This window comes from Colius striatus, chromosome 1, assembly GCF_028858725.1.
Source record: "Colius striatus isolate bColStr4 chromosome 1, bColStr4.1.hap1, whole genome shotgun sequence".
Lineage (NCBI taxonomy): Eukaryota > Metazoa > Chordata > Aves > Coliiformes > Coliidae > Colius > Colius striatus.
Genome location: NC_084759.1, coordinates 171,958,213 through 171,975,852, shown reverse-complemented (window position 1 = coordinate 171,975,852; position 17,640 = coordinate 171,958,213). Strand labels below are relative to the sequence as shown.

Here is a 17,640-nt window from a genome sequence, read left to right as displayed (position 1 = left end):
TGTACTCTTTACGCTACCTGCCTCCCTCTTGTCCACAGCATACACAAAATATGCTGTCATCTAAAATAAGAACCAAAGAACAGCTTTAGGTAAGAGGCAGCTTTTTTAACTCTGCAGTGAGCACAACAGTTCTCATACTGGGCATTATGTTAGAAATAGGGTAGTCTAAGGATTGGGTCTGGATACAAGGACTGATTTTCATCAGAACAATTGGTCCAACATCAAAGATAAAGCTGTGAAGTGCTTCGTCACTCCATTTCTCCATGCAGGCACCTCCTGTAGGCATACATGAGTGAATTCAGAATGCTGGTAATATCTTTGAAAAGGTTCAGGTTCAAACTAAAGTTTTTGCTTTAAGTGCTTAAAATTTGAAGTACCTTAACTGACATTAGGAAGTCTTTACTCTTACAGCTGACAATTTTGAGTTCTGCATGCAGAAAAAGCTGCCTCCTTCCTGAATTCAACTGTATTTACTCAGCACATCTGAGGGACAAAATGAATGCTAGATTTCCTAGCTGCTCAAAAACAGCCTTACTCTAGCCTGGAAAGCTGGTAATGAAAATTTTGGGTTAATTATGGGATATTTTTGGTAATCTAAGTCAGCACTTCAAACATCCACTCATTTCAAGGCAATCACAGCTGTAAACGGTAGGCTGCCAATAGTTTCCAGAAAGTAAGAGTGGCAAGGGGGACTCCTAGCTATGCAGGAGACGGTTTCCAGAAGACATCCAGGAGTCAAAAGGTTCAAATAAGACCTTTATTACAACACAGAGTTGACAGCACAATTTCTTATTTAAAAGAAAGTATTTGGTCTCTTGGTAGTGAAACGTGGCTTGTGCTGGCGACGTAGGACTCTGTGTGGCAGAGGGAACTTGATTTTAGAATCCTGCGGAAAAACCAGTGTAACGTTAATTCAGATATTACATGAGCAACAGCACATAGTTTGCAATAAGTAGCTAAGCTATACTCGACTGCTAACATACGTACAGAGAAGTAATGCACCCACACATTAGATATACTTCATAGAAGCTAACAGATCCTTTCACTCTGCAATTGTTTTTCAAAGAAAAGTCTATTAAAGGCAAGTTTTCTGCAAAATAATATGTACTTGGTTTAACTTGACTTTCTTATAAACAGTTCTAGCATTAAAATTCTCAATATAACATCTTAAACCCATGCATGCAAAATTGGTTCCCTCCCTACTTCTGCCTGCAAAGCTAACCTGTACCAGACCCAAGAGTTGCCCCCTTCCAGTCCAGTGTGAGGTTAGGACCCATCAGCCACCACACAATTAGTTCACTCACATGGAACTGTTTGACCGCTGGTCTGCGGCACTTGCTGGCAGCAATTTCCTCAACTTTCATTATCTGAATCGAGTGAGCACGGGCACGGTGACGGGCTCCCATATCGCGGTCTGTAACAAGAGAACAGTTAAATCTTAACCATCATCTCTGCAGGAAATATTTATACAGCTACAACTTTTAAAATTTCTGATCAACTCAATCACATTGGTTTTAGTGCCCGAATTAATGCCAGAAACGTGACAGAACAACACATACCAGCAACCTCTTCCTGGAACACCTCTAGGAAAGTGCTGTCTTACTCTTCTTGCCCAGTTTCAAGAAGGTACACACTTACAAAAGTCCCTACCTAGATGGGACTATTCCTCCCCCCAAAAACCTGTGATTCAGCATCAGCACCGAAATATCATCACTGGAAAGACAAGCAAACTTGCAAAAAAAAAAAAAATCCCTTCCCAAAGGAAAGTGCAAGTAAAGCTTGGATCTGAGGTCAATTTTTCTTGAAATTGATAATGAAAAATTGACAAGCAATGGAAACATGAACTGGTATCTGGCCCATACATTTAGGCTTTCAGAACAGGAGGAATCCCTCTGTACACAGGCTGTTCCAGTGAAAATCAGTGCCTTGCCATCATGATGTCCACAGCAATTCCCATCAGATATGCCTGCTGAAATACTATTGTGTTTACAACACTTCCCATGGAGACCTGAGGTACCTATGCTGAAATACTACTGTGTTTACAACACTTCCCATGGAGACCTGAGGTACCTATTAAAAACTTACCTGTCAGAAGTATTAACCATAAAAGCAAAGTCATTGTACCATGTGAAACTAAGCAGTCCTTCAGCACGTTAATTATCAGGAATTACAGTAAGTTAATGTAGAACCTTAAATTTCACTTTCAACAGCACTTCAGCTTTTGAAAGGCGACAAGATACATTTAATATTTGCACACATGACAAGAATATCATTATTAAGAACAATATTCTTTGGGTTTTTATGTGCATTCTGTTGTGTTTATAATACTTTTAGATTAAAATACCAACAGCATCAGCCTCAAGTGCTACACTTTACAGGCTGAAATCAGGACCAATTTTAATTCTCCTCAAACTGAGACAATGAGATCTTGGAGCAAAACACTTTCCTTTTTAACCCTGTAGTTATTTTATTTTTACTTGCACTTCAGAGAACAGATGCTATTATGGTCCATGTGATATCTGAAATTATCTCTCCACAAGACTTGCTAAGTTACACTCAAGTTATTTACAAACAATAAATATAGTGCACCTAAAAGGTCATGTAATTCGGTTTGTATAGCAAAATTCAGTACCAGAATTGTAGAAAGTAACACCAAGATGAAGTGGAAGTACTTTCAGATAGGGAAATGGTATAGAGAGTGGTAATGACTAAAATACCACATACATCATCAATAAACACCTATGGATTTCTATGGGAACTCTCCACTTCCCTTTTTCCAGTGTTTCAGATATCAAAGACCGAGTCGGCACACTTTATGCTCAGTTTAAGATGTATCTTCTACTTATATACTGGTTCTGACATGTTATACCTCAAAGAGTTACATGTACTTACAGCACTGAGTGACAGCACCAGCGGTGGTCAGATCCCTGTACTCCCTGTACATGTTGTGAGTTCCGCTACGAGAATCATAGCGTAACCAAATACCAAAATTTTTTACCCGCAGAGGGGACTTCTCATACACCTGGAATTAGAAGAGAGTACAAAAGTAGTTATGAGATAGCACATCATCAGCATTTTTCCAAGTTTATGAATTAATATTTAGAGCTCTAATAAAACCACTGTTTTAAGTTTTACTGTAAAAAACAGTTATTTGCTCTCTTGCTCCACCCCAACATGGTTACATTTAAGTCTTGGTAATGCAGAGTGAAGGGTTTTAGTAATTCACTGGGGAAAGAAAAATATATACAAGACTTCAGCTGTGAAGAACATCCTCTAAGCATCAAGGTAAAGGAGTGTAAGCATGTAAGTATCTAATTTCCAAGGATTATGAATGTCCCGATGCCTCTTAAAAGGTATATTCCTCTCTGAAGCAAGCATGAAGAATTATACAGCAGCACTGACTAGTTCCTAACTCTGAAGTGCTGGGAAGTTTCTTTTTTTACATCATTGGACAGATAGTAACACTTTGAAAAAACAGATTTGCATTCTGCTGCACAGCAAGTCAAGGATAAATGAATTTCAATCTTACTTCCAATAACAGTATTTCATATCATTCCCTTACATATACCATCTGGAATTGCTTACAAATCTCTCCACTTTTCCTAGGTTTTTAATCCCGCACCTGGCCACAGTACACAATCTCTCCAGAAGATTTCTTCATCTTCTTCAGCTGAGAAACGAAGTACCAGAACCGGGACTTGGCGACAACATGGTTCGGAGCGAAGATCCGCATGCGGTAGAGAGGAGGGGTCGTGCATTTCGGTGTGGGCAGGCATCGCCCAACCACTTTATACTCCCGCAGCTAGAAAACGAAAGATAGGCCGCTGAGGCGTAAGCCGCTCCGTGCCGCCGGCCCAGCAGTCTTGGGGCCACCCCCGCTCGAGCCTCACCCCGACCTGCGACGGTCCAACCCCGTGGAAAGCACCGCGGCGAGAGTAGGCCAACCCAAGGGAAGGGAGAGATTACCGGCCCCGGCAGATCGCTGCATGGGCCCAGCTGTGCCGCCCGCCGGTCACGGCCCTGCGCCCGCGGGCAGCGCGGCCTCCCCACGCGTCTTGCGGGAGAGGCGCCGCCGCCATATTGGCTGTTCGTCTCCCTCAAGGGCCAGGCAGAGCCGCTCGGGCGCGCAGAGACTGCTCTCAAGGGCCACAAGCCCGCGCCACCACCTTCCTCACAACCGCCGCCGCCACCACCTCAGCCCTAATCCCGGTCGCAGCCGTGCTCCTCGGTCCCCAGCCCTCACTCACGGTGCCCGAGGCTTTCATGGCGCTGCCTCCACCGCGGCCCGCAGGAAAGGAAAGGCCGCGTGCGCCGCCGCCCCCCGTCACCCGCCCGCCAGTGGCCCCGCCCCCAGCCGCCCTCGCCTCCCATTGGCTAAAGGGAGAACACGATTGGCGGAGGCGGCCGTCAGTCTCCTCCCGGTGGCAGGCTCCGGCTTCCGGGCGAGCGTGGCGGCGTGTCCGCTGCGGGGCTGGCCTGAGACCGGCGCCTGCTCCGAGAGGCGGGTGGCCAGACTGGCAGCTGGAGCTCGCCGCGCCCCGCGCACTACAGCCAGCGGTGCGTGCTCCCGGTACCGGTAGGATGAGAGCGGACCGCGCGTGACTTCGTCTCCTGCCGGCCCTGCTGGCGTTGCCGGGGAGGACGTGGCGGGGAAGCCGCAGGCGATGGCAGCCGGCGCGGTGCTGCCAGGCAGCGGAGGGCCGCTGGCGGAACCTTTCTCATTCGTGATCCCGGAAGACACTGGGGTTGCTGGCTACCCAGAGGCTGCCCCTCAGGATCCCCCTACCAGCTCATTTTGGTGGGATCCTCTTTTTCGCAGCCGGTCGGCCCTCACACCGTACTCAGACCCGCGGCCCTGTGCACCACGAACTAGGAAGGGCCCCGCACTGATGGCGAGTTGGGGTCTCCAGTGGTGTGCACCTCACGTCCTCGAAAGCTGCACTGCCACGGCCACGAGATGTGAACGAGTTTTGCTTTGAAAAAGCACCATAACGGCAATAAATTTCTGCAGCGACTTTGTAAAGAGCTGTGTCTCGTTGCTGCAATTATTTGCACTTGTTCTTTTTCTCCTTTAAGTCAGATTGTACAGTCACGCACATTATCAGCCCCCGTAGATACTGCTTCGTGTCAGACCAAGTTGCAGAAGGCACGTCGCATTGGTGGACACCAGCCGGATCACTCATGGGCGAGCCCACGCTTCTCAGCACAGGAGCTCTGTTCCACCCTCGTGACAGTCACCAGTCGGGCCATTCTGGTCCTGACTGCAGAGCTGGCACCAGCTTTGTAACCAGATAAAGAGATCATAGACTAAAATGGTATATACAAGCCATGGGTACTTTGTAGTTAGAGCTACTATTGAGATGGTGTTGATAGAAATAAACATGGAAGTGAGATAAAAATGAACACGCCCTCTTAAAGGATGTCCCAGAATAGTGATAGATTTCCCTACCCAAGGGGTTGAGATCATTAGCAACAGCTCGCTGATGTGGGCCTAGTTACTTTATATGTATGTTTTAATGACTGTATTCTTGAAGAACAATCAGAGACTGATAGAACCCCCTGCCTCATCAGGTACCAGGGGGCTGATGCAAATATACAAACCGGGCTCCAGAGGACCCATCAAACAAAGTAACAATGTATGATACAGGATTTTGTATAAATAGAGTGTGGAATGTACTGTTGGGTCTGCTGGCTTTGTGGAACTATCCCCTTCCACCCATCTCTGCGCAGATACGAAACAAGCAGTATCTCGGTTCTCTGTGTAGATTGGCTTATTGCACACTGGGCACGAATCTGTAGAGGCACAGCCGTTCCCCGCCTCGCTGCCGCTGACAAAGCACGATCTCCGCATCCCGGAGAGAGTCTAGGGGCGGCCCGGGCCCGTCTCAGTTTATGAAATCGGTGAAGCTGGTTTCACAGTGCCGCGGGACGGCAGCAACCCGAGGCTTCGCCGCGGTCCCGGTGGTGCCGGGCCCTGGAGGGCGGGACTACGGCTCCCAGGGTGCCGCGGTGCCGGGGAGCGGCACGTCCCGGCGTGCCCTACGGTTGACGGTCTCGCCGGAAGGGGAGCTGAGCGCGGCAGGTCATGGCACCCTGGGAGCTGTAGTCCTAAGGTGCTGCTGCCCTGCTGCGGGCGGCCGGGCGGGCTGAGGGGCGGGGGCAGAGGCAGCTTTCCTTCCCTTCCCGGGGGCGTGGAGGCTGTTCCGCACGCGCGAGGGCTGCGGCGCCTCCCCTGGGCGTCCCCCTTCTCTTCCTCCTCCTCCCGCCGCCAGCCGAGGCGGCGCGGCCTGGCTTGGCCCGTTCCCTATGCTCGTGGCGGCCGTGGAGCTGTTGGGGTGGGAGCCGGCAGCGCCGCCGCGATGCAGGAGTGACCGGGAAGGTAACGGGGGTGGAAGGGAGACGGGGCAGGACACGCGGCGCGGGGTGACTCGGCTCAGGGGCAGTAGGGGGGTGCCGGGCCTTCCCGGCCGTTAGTGGGGGCCGCGGCGGGGAAGGGGCGGTGTGGGCGCCCGCGGGCGTCGCCGCTGAGCTGGCGGCGCGGGCTCCCTCGAGTCACCCGGCCGGTTCCAGTCAGCCCGGCGCCGCCGCCTCCTCCGCAGCCGTGAAGCTCTGGGGAAGGGGAGAAACGCCGCAGCCTCCTCATCCGCCCAGCCCCGGGGCTGGAGGAGTGGGCGATGCCGCATTCGGATGGTGCCCGCTGGGCTAGTCCTCTGTGAGCGGGTGGGGGGCTGGGAGAGCGTACGTGCGGCCGCGAAAGATACCGGGATTTTTCTTTTCTAATGTACGCTGTAGCTTACGGTGCGGTTGTGTTAGTGTGCTGAGGGAGCTGCCTCGGTAGCCGTCCTCCGTTACGGCTCTGGTGCGCGAAGGAAGTAACCCTAAGTTCTTAAACGGCAACGTGAGGGGAGGGACCTCCCCCGCACCTCCATATTCCATTGCTCTCGACGTGCTTCAGTACGGCGGTTCCCCGCCGTCCCGCCGTGAGAGAGCTGCTGCCGGGTGCTGCAGGACTGCTTTGTCACTCCGCAGCAGACCCGGGAAGGGCTTAAGTTGCAGCCCCCCTGTCTTCGCCACAGATCTGGACGCGATGGGGTGTTCATGCTTGATCGTCCTCCTCGGCTGAGACGTTGAGCCACGCAGTGGAGTTGGCTCTCCAGCTAGAGGAGGCTGGGCTCTTCGACCAAGTCGCATGTTAAGGTGGGGGGGAGGGCAAGAAGGCCTTACTCCTCCCAGGGAATTCCTGGTCAGTAAGAATGTGCTTGAAACGAAGACCTAATGTGTCCCTTCAAGGAAAAAAAAAACACATTAGTCCAGTCAAAAAGTTTTTGAAGTAGCTGAAACTACATAGATGTTCATTTTATGCGTGTCAGGTCAGCATCAAGGCTCTAGAGCCTAAGAGTCTGTAAATGTGCTCAAGACTTGTATCAAGCGAAACAGAGATCAAAAAGGAATGTGAAAGATGATCTTTTACCGTTTTTGTTTTATTAGAGAGAAAACTTGAGGAGATTAAATTGAAGCATGTCATGGTAGCCTGTGTGCTATCATAATCTTGTAGATACATAAAATGAGTACTGGAAATTTAGTATTCTTTAATTACTAATTATTCCTGTGGTTAGCACCTGCAGTTAAAATGCTTTCAATGCTTTCATTAGGGCATATCTGAAACCAAGTTACACACCTTTGACTGCATTATTTCATTAGTGCTTTAGACAAGGCAGTCTTCCCGGCTTGAAGTGTGACTATATTTTTTTCCTCATTTTCCTGTATGAAAGTGGTCTCTACCATCAAATGTGTTTATAAGCATTTAATATGTGAAAGGAAATAAAATATCCTGAGAGACAGATATACCTGCATGACTTCAGTGTTAAGGAACTACACCCTCCAGACTACAATAAGATCAGTTTACCACCACACACAGTGTACTACTTAACAAAAAAAAGACAGTACTTTCTACACAGCTGCATATTAGCTATTCATGTTATTGATTATTTTTTTATAAATAAATCTTGCTTTAATGACATAATCAATGTTATGGCTGACTGTGTCTCTTAATAGATTTTGGAAATAAATAGTAAATACCTTTAAAATTGCAGTTTGATTTTGCTTTTGAAGTGTAAGTGCCTGGTAAAACGTTTGTGGTGGAAATGTTACCTGCTTAACAACAACCATAGAGCATGAGAAGCTGTTTTGATAGCTTTCTCAAAAGGCTCATTCAAATATTCTGTCTCATTAAGTGTCCTCTAGGGTTTTACTCAAGCCGAAACTCTTTGAAAAGGATATATGGTAGAAGATGATATCTTAAATATGCTCATGTACAAAATTAGTAGAACTGGTTGATATTACTGTTAGCTAAACAAATGAAGAGAGTGCATGAGCCAGGTTGTTTTTAATAGCAAAACTTGTTGCCCAGGTGAAGAAGATTGTTACCTTTTGAACTAATAATGTAGTGATGGCAGCAGGAAAATAATGCCCAAAATATACTTCTGTATATTAAAAAACTTTAACTCTGGACCAGATCCTAATCAAAAACTGGGGGGGGGAAGAAGAATTCCCTGCAGCATTTTACCTTTAGCTTAATCTGGCTGTTTTGTATGTTGATTATTGGGAAAACAGGCTGGGGCTGCAGAGGGAGAAGACTCAGGAGAGCTACTATAATCCCCACAGGTTTTGACCGTCAGCAGAATTGCTCTGTGTCGTAAGGCACTGTTCAAAGCTTGTTTTGCCCCGATTTGTTGCTTTCTTCCAGATTTTCTCATTTCTGTACTTCTGCAACCTGCTTTTTTTTTTTTTCTTTGGTAGGAAGTCATTTTTACTTGTTGAATTGTTTTTGGTGAGGCGTTTAGTTGTAGCATATTCTGCAGTGGGTTTTATAGAAACATTTGTCCGCTACTATGTTAAATTTTGGTCTGTCCTTTTCTGGCGTGCTTGCTGTCAGTTGTCACTGTGTCACTTTTCTCCCAGTGGGGGAGGGCGAACAGTGGAGCATGCACGAGTCACACGATACTAAGAAATCAGAAGTTCTACCTATAGGCATGTAGGCAGCTTCAAACCACAGCTCCTTTGTATTTCATCTCTTCCTCTTGCCTGTCTTCCTGTTCCCTACCTCCTACATACTTATGTAACAAGGCCTCATTTCAGGCCTAATTAACTATGTTACCATGGAGGGAGGTGAGGCTTTGAAAGATAGATGAATTTTTGACCCCTCTTGCTGTTTCACAGCATCCTAGTAGGGTTGCTTTTTGTTGTTTTTTTTTTAATTCTCTGTGTTTTACCAGAGCATCGCAGAGCAGCCTGTAGAGGCACATCATCTTTAGAATATTTATCTTGCTTGTTAATTTTCCACTTGGTTTTTTTACATAAAAATCATGGCTAGTAAATCAGTACTCATTAGATGAAAAAGTAGAAAATGTTGTTAACAGCTCAGTATGATGTATTATGTGGTTAATTTCTAAGACACTTCTGTTATGTATGCTTGTTTTAGAAGAAAGGCCTCCTAATGGCTTTGTCCCCCTAGGGGAAATACTTCATAAATGGTTTTATGATGCATCTTAATAATATTAGAGATGAGTAGGGAATTTTGTAAAGTTTGTGGTAGGAAAAAAGCACAGTGGTCTATCCTTTTAGTAGCTGATTTATGCTTATGTCGCATCTTGATGAAACCTTCTCTGTGTGCTTGAAATTTGTTCAAGCCTTTCAGTTGAATAGTACACATCGTGCCATTTCTGTTAGTTACGACGATACTGGCTCTTCAAGAGAGACGAAATACATGGACACTTCAAATTTTCCTTATTCAATAAGAAGTTTAGTACTACTAAAAATTGATTAAAGGCCTTAGAGTTCTGATATCTGTATCGGAAGTATGTGCATTCGTGTTTTAGTGAAGCTCATACTATGTGTTTGAGGTTTGTGGGCAAACTTCTGTGCTGTTTGCTGTCCTGCTTTTAATCTTTGTTGTTCTACTGAACAAATAAATTTTTTCTTTCTCTATTTGCAGATGATCGTAGTTTCCCCTGTAGAAGAAGTGGGCAAACCAGTTAGAAGTAGGAAACAAAAAGTATAGCGATAGAGATGGATGAACAAGCCCTTTTAGGACTAAACCCAAATGCTGATGCAGACTTCAGACAAAGAGTATGTAATTAACTTGCTTATCTCTAATCATTGGGGATGTTGTTTCAGTGCAAAAGTTTCATATATTCTTGGATGAGGGATTGAGGGTTTGCTGGGTGTTTTTGGTTAACCAATACACGTGGCTCATGGTGCCAAGAGTGAAACCAAGTCAACATGTAAACTGAAGGTCACGTTATCAGTTCTGTGAAATTACACTTGTATAGAATTTATTTCTCTGGACTCGTAACTTTTTCAGTCCTTTTGGTTCTTTATACTTTTTGCTCAGCTTCTTGTGTAGATTCCAATAGAATGAAAAGCAACCACTGGAAACAGTGAGTTGTCTGCAATTGCCATTTCAGTTCTTAAATGATGTTTGTTTTGTTGTTTGATTTGTTTTGTAATTTGAATGGGTTACCTACCTTTAGTATCTTTTAATGAAATGCTTGTGTTTAACTGTAGTGAGGCATAGAGGAGTTTTAAGTAACCCTGATACTTGGGTAACAGTTCCTTTACAAGAGGTGCTCCTGAGCAAAGGCATTACAATTTATGTAACTGTTTAATGAGTAAATATTTTTCTGCTTAGTGATGGATTTTCAGGGTGGTTCAACTGTCTAAAAGATAACCTCCAGTAAAATCTTTCAGAAATGAGGATGTTAATATTTTGGATTTGTGTTCATAAAACGAATCCTAGGATGTATTAGAAAGTTGAAAACACAAGTTTGATGCAGCCTAGTATTGCTAAGCAGCCTGTTAAGTAGGTCAATTCTGAGTGTTTGTCCTGTTTGGAAGGATGGATGTAGCTAATCTTTAGTGTTTTGTTAATCAACTATCACAATAAAATTTTAAGCCTATAGATGTGTTGATCTTTTAACAATGCAGTGTGCCTAGCTTTCAAATATTTTAAGTAAAAAGTGACTTACCTTTTCACTAATCATGTAAGATGTAACCTATAAATGGAATATCAAATGATTTCTAGTAAAACTATTCAGTATAAGAAAATTACCAGTGTTACCTACAGGAAGTAAATACTCATTCTAAGAACTTCTTTCAACTCCCTGAATAATTACTTTGGGATATTACTTGAGTGAAACATGTAACAGGAAAGCACTCTCCAAACTGGTTTTATAGTTTAGAAAGCCGACATTAGTTTATTGCAGCACTGGATGCACGGGAGAGCTCTCCTCCCAATGCACGCACCCCAAAAAAAACAAAAGAACACTCCATTGATACTGACAGAAAAATGAACTCTCCCCCTCACTGTTACACATGCAATACAACGAGACATTCAACATTATTTGGGTGGAGAGCTGAGGAACACAGTTAAGTGTAATATTAATTTCATTATTAGTGAAGAATTTATCTCACTTTGGGCACTGTGGCCTTGCTGAAACTGTTTTGAATTATCTGCTCAGTCCTGCAGTCTATATGCAAAACGTAACTGTTTTCCCACTTTAAAGCTCCCTTAAGGCTTCTCGAAGGCCTCCTGCTCACAGGTGTCTGCACAACAGATAATAGGACATTGGCACTTTTAAATACTTTTAATTCTTTGCTTGCAATTCTCATTTGTAACTCAAAGTCCAAATCATGCATGTAGAAAATAGTAAATGAGGATAGGGATTTGGGCTCTATAAATGAGGAGGAGTAGAAATCTAAGGAATCTGGGGAGGGGGTCTACAGATGAGAAATCTCTGAAGTCTTTTATCAAGTAGAACTAATTATGAATTAATAATAAATAAATAAAAAAACTCCAGCCAACCCACCCCATAGAGTTAAAATAATGTTGATCTGATCTCGTTTCAAAAATTACTTTCCTTTTCTGAAACAGGACACACTAAATCTTAAAGGAAGTGGATGAAGTCAGCTGTTGTCAAAAGCTTCTCAATGTGAAGCTCTGATAAGCAACTTCATAATCTAAAATTTAGTAGAAGTTTTTGCCCCTGTCTGTAATAGATCCATAAACTGCAATTGTCAGGTGATTATTGTTTGAATGTTTCTTGAGCTTAAGGTGTCAAATACAGCCAAAGCGGTACAACAAAAATAGCTAGTTGTTTTCAATGAAAAATCTAAATTGGTTTCTCTTTAGAAGTTGTGGAAGGCATTTTAACATGGATGTGAACTTCCACCTAAATGGAAAGACCCTGAGCAACTTCATCTACTCACCCTTGTCTCTAGAGGTCTTTTCTAACCTCAGCATTTCTGATTTTGAGTTTTAAATTCAAGTAACAAAAGTATTTGTATTGAATATGTAGTCTAATTAGGTGCCTATGATATTAGCATTTGCAGAAACTCTCTTGTGTGATGGTTGTTAGGGAGCTGTATAAATACTTGGATGTATCCAAATACTGTTTGATTTTTGAAGGAGAGCTGTTTAAATGTAAGTCTAAGTGTGAATGAAATGTCTGTGAGGTTGGCTTGTTCTTTTTTTACATGAAGCTTACTTGGATGTTTGCAGGCCCTAGCTTACTTTGAGCAGCTGAAGATATCTCAGGATGCTTGGCAAGTGTGTGCAGAAGCATTAGCTCAGAGTATATACAGGTAACGTAGATAAAAATCATTTCTAATTTTCATTACTAATATGTTTGGGTCTGATTTTAACTCTACAGCATAATAGGCAAACTGTAAATTGCTGACAGTTATTATCATCTTTGTCCTAGTTTTACTGTCGTAGTTGACCCATGGCTTCTGAATAATGCTTTTCAAGGAAGAGCAATGTATAAGTAAAACTCTGTATTGCTTTAGTAGTCCAAAGACTGCTACTCTACGAAATCCAGGGAAAGGGAATTAGTTCTAGTGCTAGCTTTTAGGGAAGAGATGAGTGTCGAGAATTTCCCAATATGCAACTATAGGCTTTACTTGCAGTAATCTCCAAAGTAGTTCCTTGCCACTTTTCAACTGAATAAGCCCTCCCATTTTTCAGGATGCAAAGAGTATGTTATTACCACCATTTTTGCACAAAATTGTGTATATAGACTTCAAACAGTAGATTGTTGCTGTATCACAGCATTACTCAGGTTGGAAGGAAACTGAGGAATGTATATATCTTGAATAACAACAGTGATTTATAGTGAATGCTTTTTTTTTTTGGTAAAAGATTTGTCAAAATGTCCAGCTCCATCAGAGTACTCAGTAACTAATGAAACTGCCCAGTGTTTTGAAACACTACTTTATAATATTTACCAGAATAAGTTATGATTGTTACAGTTTTTAGATTAAAAAGACAAAAACTCACATAGATTGTATAGCATGTGGAATGTCCCTTTCTAATCTATACCTTAGTTTGTCCTTAGCTTTGTTATTTAAAATGTAATGTATGACTTGTATTTACATTCGAGGCCTGTTAGTACAATGTCCTTGAAGCCTGACAGGTTTTATAAAGGCGGATTACAATAGGTATTATCCTATTGTATGTTTGATACTGAAATCAAACCATAACAAATTAGTGGCTGTATAAAAACAGGATTATTATATCAAATATTAGTTTGACAGTTGCTTGTTTTCACCAAATGAGCTGCTTGAGTATTTTGCTTTAAAGTAACAGCAGGAGCATTTTCCGGTGGTGCGCAGTAGTTCTTGATTTGTTAAAAGAATGGCCTTGTAATATTTCATGAGGTGTTTTTTTCTTCCCTGAGAGGTGTACCATAGCACTGCCAGTAACAGATTTTTATTTTATGTTCTAGTGATGATCATATCAAGTTCTTTTGCTTTCAAGTTCTGGAACATCAAATTAAGTTCAAGTGAGTAATCTTGACATCAGCCATACACATCAATTTAATTTTTCCTTTTTATTCTGCTTACAAAGAAACTTAAAATGGTATCTATCACCTCAGTGTAGTGGTTGAAATGGCTTCAATCTGGTCTGGAGGACTTTCTTGTATTTCTTCACCTTTTCTTGCGAGAATAATAGTTGGGGTTTGAGTAGCATGCTCCATTTAGCTAGCCTAACACCCGTGTGTGGCCCAACACAGACCCAGTGACTAAGGATTACTTGAAACTTAGCCACTGCTTTCTGGAGATTCAGACCTTTCTTTGTACTCTCGCTGATTTTTGCAAAAAAGACTCATGCAAGCAGCAGCCTTGCTCAGTACAGAGTTCTGGACTTCAGACAAAGACCTATTCATTCAATAACCATGGCAGAGATGCTAAGAGAAAGTAGTCTTTTCACTGAGTGGTGTTTTCATAGAAACATAATTTTAGGGAAAAATACTCTGAAATAATATGGAACTGGGTTTTTTTTTTTTCCACACTTCTGGCTTCTTTGGTCATCACGGCAAAGATGTCTGCCCCTGGGACATCATTGTGACCAGTTGCAGTACACTGAAGATGTGGGTCAGGCTTAAGATAGGAATAAGATGTCTTTTATGGCTTTATATTCACAATTATGTATCAGAGCAAAAATGAAAGATGGAACTTTCTGTGGTTTATTTTTTTTAACTTACCTAATTTTGCCTCATTGTCCCTCTTCCTGTGCCTGTGTCATTCTTGACACCTGCTTGCTGAAGTATGGTTTCTCTTGTTTTCTTGCTTCTTACTTTCTTTGAGTATTTTCAGTGAAGTTGCTTTTTTCTTCTCCTTGATGGATAGTTACTTACGACAGGAACACCAGATTCATGTTCTGCAGTCATTCCTGTCAAGGACTGTACCAAACCTATAGTTAGCTCCGTTGCAAGGAGAGTGTTCTGTTCTTAGCTAGTCCTGGGAAGAAACGCGTTGTGTGGGTAGTATCTGAGATGGGCTGCATATAATGTAAAAATTTGCCTAGACTGTATGTATGAGCTCAAGCAGAACTACTTGTTTGCTTTTTTGTTTTGGCTTATATCTAAAAATGAATATACTCTAGGTCAGATCAGTGAAGGACCTCCTTGTGCTCCCTGTTGACAGTGTTCAATGTGTAGCAAACAGGTCGGAGCATGTACAGATGTGTCTTCCTTCTCCCTATGGCTTATGGTCGAATTTGTGTTTTTATTAGGGTGATAAGTCCTGGCCCTCATAGAGCAGCCTTCCTGCAAAATTTCAAGTTCCTATGCCAATGTAGGAGGCAGTATTGCCTCAAAATGTAATCCATTAATATGGGCAAAATATTTTCCCTTATTTGTATGTCTTCGATTCAAAATTTTAACATGCAAATAGCTGTGTAAATTCCTTTCTAGAAATCTTTTGCTTACACTAATGTGCAGGATTCTGTATAATATGAAGAGGTTTTGCCTTACTGAATGTTGTGCATGTCACAAAACACTTGTATTTTGATCTAATTATGCTTTGTTTCAGATACTCCGAGCTTACCGAAGTCCAGCAACAGTTAATTAGGGAAACACTCATAACATGGCTGCAAGCACAGGTAAGTATGTCCTTTCACAATAGTCTTACATAGTAGACTTATTAGGAGGTCAACAAAAGGCATTAAGCATGAGCCAAATGTTTGAACTGTTATATGAGTTTAAAGATGGCTTTATGAAGATACATGGTTTCTGATGGCTAAAAGCTTTTGACATGCTAATCTTTATTAGAAGTTCTTTCCATGGGATGTTGTAAAGAAGATTGTGCTTGAACTTACTACTGAATATAAAAATGTGGTGTCAGGTAATGACTATGGTTTAATCAGTTGTGTGTGAAATAAGAAGTGTTAAGTTTCCCTTTAGAAAGATCCAATCCAGATTTCCGATGTTCCTGAGTGTCTGTAGGAGGAACAGTAATTCTGGTTTTAAGACCCTCCCTGGCCTAACTCTTTTATTAAATGTTTTCCTTGTTTCATTTCAATTCAGTTAAATTTTCTTCAAAATCATTGGAAAGATAAGGCTTTTTATTGATCTCAGCCAGTACATTAATCACTCTACAGCATGTATGTATACAACAAGCGTGTATGATTCATCTCTAATGTTGTGAGACTATGCAAATAAAATGTCGTCTTTCTACCAGATGCTGAACCCCCAGCCTGAGAAGACTTTTATCCGCAACAAAGCAGCACAAGTCTTTGCATTGCTTTTTGTTACTGAATATCTCACAAAATGGCCCAAGTTTTTTTTTGATATTCTATCAGTAGTTGACCTTAATCCACGAGGTGTGGATATGTACCTCAGAATCCTGATGGCTGTTGATGCTGAGCTGGTAGACCGTGATGTTGTTCATACATCAGAGGCAAGTTGTTATTTTTACAGTAATGTTTGTTTTAAATTTACAGGAAGGGGGTTTTCTTTCTTTAAAGCAGAAGGCTTGCAGAGATGTTTGTTCTTCTCCTATGACCTCTCTGCCTTAGAGACATTAAGTGGTTGAGATCCGAAACCCAGATGTTGCTTAATGCTTTTTAGGATTTCATACTTCCCAGTTAATATATTTTTTGCTGTAAGAGCTAGAAAACAAAAACTAATGGACTGAGTTGACCAATTTATATTTGAAAGTTTTAATTTTTTTTTTTTTTTTTCTAGTGCCTGTTTTAGAGTCATAACATCAAAAATCCATTTGATATATAGGCCTTTTCCCCTTTGTCTGCCTTTACTTAGTGTTTGGGCATTGTAGGAAAAAAAAGTGAACGCAAGGCTATTTTGGTTTTATTTCTCTTTGAAATTCTGATTTATCTTGCTAGGACAAGTGATAGTGAATACAAAAATATTGCTAGTTTGACAAGATGCTAATCTACCACAAGACTGATTTTATCCTTTTTCCTATTTTGATAGGAAGCTCGTAGGAACACCTTATTAAAAGATACAATGAGGGAACAGTGCATTCCAAGTTTGGTGGAATCATGGTACCAAATCTTACAAAACTATCAATACAATAACTCAGAGTTGACATGTCAGTGCCTTGAAGTAGTTGGAGCTTATGTATCCTGGATAGATTTGAGCCTGATAGCCAATGAAAGGTAAGGGGGTTTCAGTAGAATGTGTTTGCAAAAATAACCTCCACAGCATGCTCAGTTTATTTCTATGAAACAGAATTAAGACTTGTATTTGAAAAAGAACTTCAATTAAAGATAAGTCTTAGAATTTTTAGGGTTTCTAGTAGAGTGATTGACTTTGCAAGACAAGCTGCTCTAAGGGCCAAAGAGACACTACAGTTTGGTGGTTTCTCCTTAAAATGTGCAAAATACTGTGTTTAGTGAGTACAGCAGACTTTAAACCTGTCTTATAAAAAATAAACCATTGTAAATATGCACTTAATGTGATGCTTCTGTGTGATGCTTCTGTGTACATGTGAAAATGAACTTTTTGGTTTTTTTCTCTAAAGGTTTATAAATATGCTGCTAGGTCACATGTCTGTGGAAGTTCTCCGGGAAGAAGCCTGTGATTGTTTGTTTGAAATTGTAAATAAGGGAATGGACCCAATTGATAAAACAAAATTGGTTGAATCTTTATGTCAAGTATTGCAGTCTGCTGGCCTCTTCAGTATTGATCAGGTTTGTGTTTTGATTTTTACAATAGGAATGAGTCATAGGTCTCTGACCTTTTTTAAATAAGTAAATGAACAAAAAACTATAAAACTAACTCCACAGGTTAGGTGAAGTTAGTTGTGCTTCTGCATCAGAGCTAAAGGCTGCTTATC

At 42.2% G+C, this 17,640-nt stretch overlaps 2 protein-coding genes and 1 non-coding gene across 5 annotated transcripts in view; 1 reads left to right on the top strand and 2 right to left on the bottom strand.

Moving 5' to 3' along the window:
* Positions 1-743: 743 nt before the first annotated feature.
* RPL18A (ribosomal protein L18a) lies at positions 744-4,327 on the bottom strand. Of its 2 annotated transcripts, none has more exons than XM_062016025.1 (5): positions 4,248-4,327; positions 3,623-3,802; positions 2,893-3,022; positions 1,305-1,414; positions 744-886 (listed from the first exon to the last, which is right to left on the bottom strand). In XM_062016025.1, the coding sequence occupies exons 1-5, from the start codon at positions 4,263-4,265 to the stop codon at positions 794-796; spliced, it is 531 nt and encodes a 176-aa protein (XP_061872009.1). In that variant the 5' UTR covers positions 4,266-4,327; the 3' UTR covers positions 744-793. The 2 variants fall into 2 exon arrangements, with proteins under 2 accessions (XP_061872009.1, XP_061872069.1); XM_062016085.1 differs by lacking the exon at positions 4,248-4,327 and adding an exon at positions 3,891-4,195.
* On the bottom strand, positions 2,179-2,310 carry LOC133624724 (small nucleolar RNA SNORA68). The gene has a single exon (XR_009818075.1). It is a non-coding gene; the product is annotated as a small nucleolar RNA SNORA68 (small nucleolar RNA).
* Positions 4,328-6,287: 1,960 nt separating the features above from the next.
* XPOT (exportin for tRNA) overlaps positions 6,288-17,640 on the top strand; it is a 29,069-nt gene continuing 17,716 nt past the window's right edge. Inside the window, exons 1-8 of one of the 2 annotated variants that reach the window (XM_062016765.1) lie at positions 6,288-6,379; positions 9,995-10,128; positions 12,560-12,642; positions 13,785-13,841; positions 15,373-15,442; positions 16,021-16,239; positions 16,776-16,960; positions 17,326-17,494. In XM_062016765.1, coding sequence (XP_061872749.1) covers positions 10,069-10,128; positions 12,560-12,642; positions 13,785-13,841; positions 15,373-15,442; positions 16,021-16,239; positions 16,776-16,960; positions 17,326-17,494 — 843 coding nt within the window. In that variant the 5' untranslated portion in view covers positions 6,288-6,379; positions 9,995-10,068. The remainder of the gene's footprint in view (positions 6,380-9,994; positions 10,129-12,559; positions 12,643-13,784; positions 13,842-15,372; positions 15,443-16,020; positions 16,240-16,775; positions 16,961-17,325; positions 17,495-17,640) is intronic. The other variant, XM_062016772.1, reaches the window with a different exon arrangement.

Excerpts from the sequence above, each read along its gene's own strand:
- RPL18A (XM_062016025.1), bottom strand. Across the intron at positions 3,023-3,622 it reads AGATTGTGTACTGTGGCCAG|GTGTATGAGAAGTCCCCTCT; the intron begins GTGCGGGATTAA and ends TTCTAATTCCAG. Across the intron at positions 1,415-2,892 it reads TGGTGCTGTCACTCAGTGCT|ACCGCGATATGGGAGCCCGT; the intron begins GTAAGTACATGT and ends CTCTTGTTACAG.